General features: G+C 51.2%; 1 protein-coding gene and 1 long non-coding RNA gene across 2 annotated transcripts in view; one reads left to right on the top strand and one right to left on the bottom strand.

Annotated features, from left to right (window-relative positions):
- Positions 1–148: 148 nt before the first annotated feature.
- Positions 149–7,875, bottom strand: ANKRD7 (ankyrin repeat domain 7). Its single transcript, XM_017743789.1, has 10 exons — positions 7,531–7,875; positions 6,895–7,009; positions 6,471–6,644; positions 6,276–6,382; positions 5,458–5,548; positions 4,346–4,512; positions 4,050–4,143; positions 2,356–2,522; positions 2,060–2,153; positions 149–1,092 (listed from the first exon to the last, which is right to left on the bottom strand). Exons 1-10 carry the CDS (start codon positions 7,743–7,745, stop codon positions 835–837), a joined length of 1,482 nt encoding a protein of 493 aa, XP_017599278.1. The 5' UTR covers positions 7,746–7,875; the 3' UTR covers positions 149–834.
- The window catches only part of LOC108449031, an 8,268-nt gene continuing 1,253 nt past the window's right edge, over positions 932–7,946 (top strand). The window contains exon 1 of the long non-coding RNA XR_001865130.1: positions 932–1,256. This is a non-coding gene — a long non-coding RNA (uncharacterized LOC108449031). The remainder of the gene's footprint in view (positions 1,257–7,946) is intronic.

Below are 7,946 nucleotides of genomic sequence, written 5' to 3'. Positions count from 1 at the left end.
TTGCCCTGACCCAGCTGCAGCACCTTGCACTTGCTCCTGTTAGAACCCATGACATTCCCACCAGGCCACTTCTTGAGCTTGTCCAGGTCCCTCTGGATGGCATCCCATCCTTCAGGTGTGTCAACTGCACCACTCAGCTTGGTGTCGCCTGCAAATCTGCTGAGGGTGCACTTGAGCCCTTTGTCTATGCCATTAATGAAGATATTAAATAACACTGGTCCCAGTGCAGACCCCTGAGAGACACCATTTGTCACTGACGTCCATTGAGACGCTGAGCTGTTGACCGCTATCCTCTGGATGTGACTGTCCAAACCATTTCTTACCCATGAAATTTGTCTCTTCCCCAATTTAGAAAGAAGGATGTGGTGGCAGACCATGTGAAAGGCTTTACAGAATATTTACAGGTAAATGCCATCTGTAGCCCTCCCCTTGTCCACTGACGTAGCCACTCCATCCTAGAAGGCCACTAGGTTGGTAAGGCAGCACTTGCCCTTGGAGAAGCTGTGCTGGTGTCTCAAATCACTTCCCTGTCTTTTGTGTGCCTCAGCACAGCTTCGAGGAAGATCTGTTCCATGACCTTCCCAGGCACAAAGGGGAGGCTGACAGGTTGGCAGTTACCATGGCCCTCCTTTCCACCCTTTTTAAGGATGGGTACAATGTTCCACTTTTACCAGTCCCCTGGTATTTCACCTGACTGCCACGACTTCTGATAATATCATGGGCGGTGGCTTGGCAACTACATCAGCCACTGTTGGCCAAAGGAGGGCAATAATGCAGGCCAGATGTAGATGAGAAATTCGTAAGAAAGAGGAAGGAGAAAACAGGAGTCTCTTATTACCGCTCCAAAACAACATGGACTTGCCTTTCAAGTTTCTTTGCAATGAATTTTCTGTTTTTCTTTTCCTGCAGATACAGCTCTTTGTAGTGTTCCACTTCAGCCTGCGTGGATTCTCTTAGAAAAGTACTCTCTGGTTGGGCATTTTTTAGCTTGTCCAATGTACATTTGAGAGCTCTGTCTTTCAGCTGGTTGCTCTCTGAGTCCTGATGTCTGGCTCTGGTGTGTTCTAGTCTGTCCTGGGAGGCTGCCTGTGCCTGAAGGAGGTAGTGCACCTTCAACCACCACAAAGAACAAGAGACCTCTCCCCACCTGTCAATTGCATGTACCCAGTTTCAAGGGCCCAGCTGGGCTCAGAGAAGTGGCTGTGCCTCCTCACTGCCATCAGCAATCAAGGCAGAACCCTGGAGCTACCACCAGGGTAAGTAATTCTTTTCTCTCAGGAAGAAGCCCAAATTTGTACTGCTATTGAAAGCTACCAATGAAAGGGCACTATCTCTGTCGGACGGGGCAGAGAGAACAGGATTCCACAAAGGCATTAGCAGGATGCCTCACCTCCTCCCCATCTCCACACCTGCAACTTCAGTCACTTCTTTCCTGAGCACTCTCCCCCCCTCCAAGGACAAAGCCGGACCTGTAGGTCTGGCCATGACAGCTGGAAGGTGCAAAACCCCTTCAAGCACGAACAGTGAGAAAAGCAGACCAGCGGACAGAGATAGCCCCAGGCACTGCAAAATGGAAATCTACCTTGGGCAAATGCCTGATTTGGGAACCTGCCAACACATTACACACCATGAGAGCACTCCTGCACAACCATACTGCCTTCTCCCACTGTGCATGTGAGGTGTGCTTTCACTTCTTCTCTTGCATAACTACACCTGTCTTCAGAGTGAATTCAAACTAAGAAATGCTGCTGGCCACCAGCGGGTAGCTGGGAAAACGATGAACTCTTCCTCCTCCTCTTCCAGCTGAGCAGCCCCATGGTGCCAGTGGCAAGCAGGGGAAACTTCAGTGCTTCTATTCCAGACTAGAAAGGGCATTCAAAGGCCATTTGCTATGAATGCCATGTAGGTCCTCAGCTGCTTTCCAAGCAGCCTCTACTCAGGAGAAAGCAGGAATCAAACTCCCCTCAGGTCTCCAGGAAAACCTCACCATAAAATTTCCCCATAGAAACAGGTAACTAGGCTCAGGAGTCACCAAAAGGGAAATTTGTGAGCAGCTTACTGGGGCAGTGGCTTGCAGGTCTCTCTGCAGGGCTTCAATCCTGTCGCTTTGTTGCTGGACAGTGCCTTCCAAACTGGTCTTTTCAATTTCAAGGCTTAAAAAGAAATACAGGTCTTACTATAAAAATCTGCCAGAGCACCAATTCCAAAAGAACAGTGCAAAACAATAAAAATCAAGAGTATCATTCAAAACGGTAATGATTTGCTGGGATGCAACAAGGCTACGTATCTATCCTGGAGTTTTCAGGCAATCCCTGCAAGCAACAGACACCTTGCCCCACTGTGTTGTTCTCTTACCGCTGCACACGTTCTTCCAGTCGTTTCACAGTCTCCACGTGTGCCAACAGCTGGTCCTGCAGTTTCTGGGCAGAAGCTGTTGCTTTTCTTTCCTTCTTATCCAAGGCAATCTTCAAGTCACAAACACAACGCTCTGACTGAAGAAACTTTTGTTCCATCTCCCGCAACTGTAAAATCACAGGAAGAATCCACAGTCGTCAGGTGAGCTTTTGTACAGAGTCAGCTGCTGCCGGAGGATTCACGTGCTGCATGTAGCTGCCCATAGATACTGGAATCTCTGCCCAAAGAACTGTAATCATCTCAAGTACCTTCACAGCTTTGCTTCTACTAGCAAATGAACACAAGCTGTGTTACTTCCTCATCTTCTACAGTGGCCTCTCCCATCCCTCCATGGACTTCCTAGAGCACAGTTCTAAGCACTGACACTGCCCCTCCGACCCTTTTGTGGACCTGTGATGATGCTCTTTGTATTCACTTGTTTGCTACTGCATGAATGCATGAACTGGGAAGCTTCTATTCCTAAGGAAGGAAGGTGTCTTGGAAGTGTCAGAGGAAAACTGCTCCAGAGGACCTGTGCTCTGGAGCACACCATGGCACCGGGGGAGTTTTCTGAATTGGGGGAGACCTCAAACGCAGCACCAAGAGAGGTGTCCAGTACCCTCTGAGAAGGAAGTGGAGGATCCCTGAGGAGAGGCAGCTCTGCCTCAGCGTGCTGGGGCCAGGAGGAACAGCAGCAGTTGTATCCTGGTGAGCACCACTTCAGCAAAGGCTCCCAGGTGAACTGCGCCGGCAGACCTGCTCTGGAGTTGGGAATTGCACCAGGGTGCTCAGGGAGCGTTCTTAAACCAGGAAGAATCTCAAATGTAGAGCAGCGAGAGGAACCCCATGCCCCTGACCTGGAAGTGGTGAAACCCTGAAGAGAGGCAGCTCTACCTCAGCATGGTGGGGGGTGGAGGCAGGAGGGACAGAGGCTGATCAAAGTCTGATATAACCATCACTTCCTTAGGTCTCTCTCCTTCTGACTCCTGGGATAATGTGTTGTCTTTTTTCATGATATATAGAAAGAGACAAGAACCCACAGCTTGATTCCTATGGGGACAGGCTTTCCATAGCTCTGCTCAAACCCTAGCCAATTCCTCATGTAAGTAGAGGTTCTCTTTCTCCACGTCAGCCTTGTGGCTCATGGTTAACTGCCAGTGAAGCTTTCCATGTAGGTTGCTCTTTAACTGCATTGGCAACCTTCTGCTGCAGCTTGGCACCGAGTCCTAGGGAAATGGTGCTCCAGGAGCACAAAGGTTTCCCTGAGCATATGAGGTGTGCCTTTACTTCTTCTGCTGCATAACTACACCTGTCTTCAGAGTGAATTCAAACTAAGAAATGCTGCTGGCCACCAGCGGGTAGCCAGGAAAATGATGAACTCTTTCTCCTCCTCTTCCAGCTGAGCAGCCCCATGCTGCCAGGGGAAAGCAGGGAAAACTTCACTGTTTCTACTCCAGACTCGAAAGGCCACTCAAAGGCCACTTGCTATGAATGCCATGTAGGTCCTCAGCTGCTTTCCAAGCAGCCTCTACTCAGGAGAAAGCAGGAATCAAACTCCCCTCAGGTCTCCAGGAAAACCTCACCATAAAATTTCCCCATAGAAACAGGTAACTAGGCTCAGGAGTCACCAAAAGGGAAATTTGTGAGCAGCTTACTGGGGCAGTGGCTTGCAGGTCTCTCTGCAGGGCTTCAATCCTGTCGCTTTGTTGCTGGACAGTGCCTTCCAAACTGGTCTTTTCAATTTCAAGGCTTAAAAAGAAATACAGGTCTTACTATAAAAATCTGCCAGAGCACCAATTCCAAAAGAACAGTGCAAAACAATAAAAATCAAGAGTATCATTCAAAACGGTAATGATTTGCTGGGATGCAACAAGGCTACGTATCTATCCTGGAGTTTTCAGGCAATCCCTGCAAGCAACAGACACCTTGCCCCACTGTGTTGTTCTCTTACCGCTGCACACGTTCTTCCAGTCGTTTCACAGTCTCCACGTGTGCCAACAGCTGGTCCTGCAGTTTCTGGGCAGAAGCTGTTGCTTTTCTTTCCTTCTTATCCAAGGCAATCTTCAAGTCACAAACACAACGCTCTGACTGAAGAAACTTTTGTTCCATCTCCCGCAACTGTAAAATCACAGGAAGAATCCACAGTCGTCAGGTGAGCTTTTGTACAGAGTCAGCTGCTGCCGGAGGATTCACGTGCTGCATGTAGCTGCCCATAGATACTGGAATCTCTGCCCAAAGAACTGTAATCATCTCAAGTACCTTCACAGCTTTGCTTCTACTAGCAAATGAACACAAGCTGTGTTACTTCCTCATCTTCTACAGTGGCCTCTCCCATCCCTCCATGGACTTCCTAGAGCACAGTTCTAAGCACTGACACTGCCCCTCCGACCCTTTTGTGGACCTGTGATGATGCTCTTTGTATTCACTTGTTTGCTACTGCATGAATGCATGAACTGGGAAGCTTCTATTCCTAAGGAAGGAAGGTGTCTTGGAAGTGTCAGAGGAAAACTGCTCCAGAGGACCTGTGCTCTGGAGCACACCATGGCACCGGGGGAGTTTTCTGAATTGGGGGAGACCTCAAACACAGCACCAAGAGAGGTGTCCAGTTCCCTCTGAGAAGGAAGTGGAGGATCCCTGAGGAGAGGCAGCTCTGCCTCAGCGTGCTGGGGCCAGGAGGAACAGTAGCAGTTGTATCCTGGTGAGCACCACTTCAGCAAAGGCTCCCAGGTGAACTGCACCGGCAGACCTGCTCTGGAGTTGGGAATTGCACCAGGGTGCTCAGGGAGCGTTCTTAAACCAGGAAGAATCTCAAATGTAGCACAGAGTTAGGTGCTCCAAGTCCCTGACTGGGAAGTGGTGAAAACCTGAAGAGAGGCAGCTCTACCTCATCATAGTGGGGAGCAGAGGCAGGAGGGACAGAGGCTGATCAAAGTCTGATATAATCACCGCTTCCTTAGGTCTCTCTCCTTCTGGCTCCCAGGATACTGAGTTGCCCTTTTGATGATGGACAGGAAAGCATCAAGCACCCCACAATTTACTCCTCTAGGGACAGGCTTTCCATACCTTCGCTTCAACCCTCTCCAGCTCCTTCTGCAAGCACAGACTGTCTTCCTCCACATCAGCCTCATGGCTTGTAGTAACCGCAAGAGCAGTCCTGAAGCATGAAAATTTTGATAGGAAACATGTCCAATTCTGCATCGTTTTCTCCCTGCTTGCTCCCAAATCAGCTCTTTCCCCATTTCCTACAAGCACAGTGAAAGCTAAGCCAAGCACATGGAAGCTTGATGAATTCAGATTAGAAGGGACCTCAGGATGTCTCCAGTCCCACTGCCTCCCCAGTGCAGCCTCGAATATGAGGCAAGGCCATACTGTTCAGGGCTCCTTCCACTACTCTTCAAATCCCCATGGATGCAGCTGCACCAACTCCCGGGGCAAGCTGTTGAACTGCCTGACCATCTACATGGCAAGACGTTTTCTCTTTATGTGTGGTTGGAACCTGTCATGTTCCCTTGGACAAGTTGCTTCTCTTTCTCCCAACGCTCCCATCCATACCACTTAACGCACCAACCGTGCCTTTGCTCAAAACCCCCTCTCCCGCAGAGCAACCTTGCTGCTGAGCTAATGGCAGCTTTCCCAGTGGGCCTGGGTCTGTGTGGGGAGGGGGCACCACAGACACCACTTCCTGGTAGTCCTCAGTGGGCAAAGTACAAGAGTACAGAAGGTCTGAGAGCAGCCAAGAGCAGACCTGCTTTTACCAGTCGCTTGGGGAACTCCTTCCGTGTGGCTCTTCCTTCTTTTTCTAAGCTCATTCCCACGCCTCTCCTCAGTCACACTCACTGACAACTGAGGAGGCCTGTGTGCTGTTTTGACAAAGCCCTCACCTTTCACACTGCTCTGCAGCATGCCTGTCAGCTGCCTTTTTTACAAGACACTCCAGCATCTCTTCATGCTCTTTGGAGACTGCAAGATCTAACGGGGTATATCCCCCCTGAAAGGAGAGAGCATCTCCATTAGAAAAACAGAGACAAGTTTGGCACCTGTTTGAAAGAGCAGCTTCACCCACATGCCAAGGTTACCTGATTCTGAGCATCACTCCTGGCACCATGCTCAAGTAACCGCCCTGCTACAGTAGCATTACCAGAGAGGACAGCCAGGTGAAGGGCAGTGTTGCCGTCAGCATCCGTCAGATTTGGGTCGGCACCGTGTTCTGGCAGAATAGCCACACATTCTTCTTGCTGGTGCTCTGCTGCCTGGGAACAACACACAAAAGAAGGGGGAAGACTTTCGACATTTTTGTCTCACTCTGTCACAACTCGCTCATCTCCCGAATGCTGTTATGGAAGGTCATCTTCAAAAATTTAGCTAACAGAGGCCTAAACCACGCCAACAGCAACATGCATGTTTCTGTGGCCCTTCTGTGTAAGGAATCCTGTCAGATACCTCTCCTGTAATGCACCGTCAATAAGCCTCACTTAGAAGATCAGAACACAGTCCACTTACCATCACCAGTGGAATTCTCTTGATGCCTTCAGGAAGGTTCAGCTGGCAGTTCTTTTGTGCTGGATATCTAACGACATCTGCATGGCCATTCGCAGAAGCGAGATCCAGAGGTGTCCTAAAAATTAAACAGACGGTCTCAACACAGACAAAAGACGGAACGAATTTGCGTCTTTACGCAGCCCTGGGGAGCCTGCCCGGACTCTGTTCCTGCCACTCGCGGCTGCTGCAATCCTGCGCTGATCAGCCACAGGGCAGAAGAGAACGGGTGAGGTCTGAGCAGCTGCGAAACAGCCCTGCAGAGAGACCACGGCGAACAGCACGCACTTCCAACAGCGCTCGAGCCAGCCTGGCAGCTACAAGCCACGAAAAGCTCTAGAGCTCGCTGTGTCTCCCAGCTGACAGGACAAATCTCGCTGTTCAGGCCATTAGCTCGAACGCGATGCTACACACGGCCTTAAGGGCGGGCGCTTCCACGTGGCATCCAAAGCTGCCAGGGGGGTTGGTCGCACTATGCTGATGCTCTCGGTCTGCCTTTTCCTTAAGAGAAGGCTGCCGAGGACTAGAGGAGCTTGGCTCAGAAGCTGCCGCCTGGCAGGAGGCAGCCAAGGTGTCCCATCCGTGGCCCACAGAACTGACCGGCTCTGCTGGTCTCTCCCGTAGGTGCCGACTCTCTTGAAACACCTCGGCCAGGCCAGGTGGCCGCGGTGCAGCCCGCCCTGGACCCTCTCACTGGGCTCGGAGGCGGCGGTGGCGGCGGCACAGGGCTGCCCAGACGGGCTGCTGTATGGCGACTGCTGTCGCCTTCTGCTGAAGAGCCCCCTGACTCTCTTCTGCAGGGCGTGCCACGACATGGCCCTGCTGGGAGCGACCAGCAGCAGGAAGCCCCCGGCGGGCTGCTGGGCCCCGGGTGTGGATCGGGATAAGGATCAGGACGAGGAAGAATGAATGTCAGGGCGAGGACGAAGGACAGCGAAACGAGGAGGACGAGAACAGGCACTCGGCACAAAGCAGATGAGGTCGCCCCGCGCAGTGGCTGCGGCCAGGAGCCTCCG

This window comes from Corvus brachyrhynchos, unplaced genomic scaffold, assembly GCF_000691975.1.
Source record: "Corvus brachyrhynchos isolate BGI_N302 unplaced genomic scaffold, ASM69197v1 scaffold29, whole genome shotgun sequence".
Classification (NCBI taxonomy): domain Eukaryota; kingdom Metazoa; phylum Chordata; class Aves; order Passeriformes; family Corvidae; genus Corvus; species Corvus brachyrhynchos.
The sequence above is the reverse complement of the archived record's forward strand: the minus strand, read 5'-3'. Positions and strand labels throughout refer to the sequence as shown.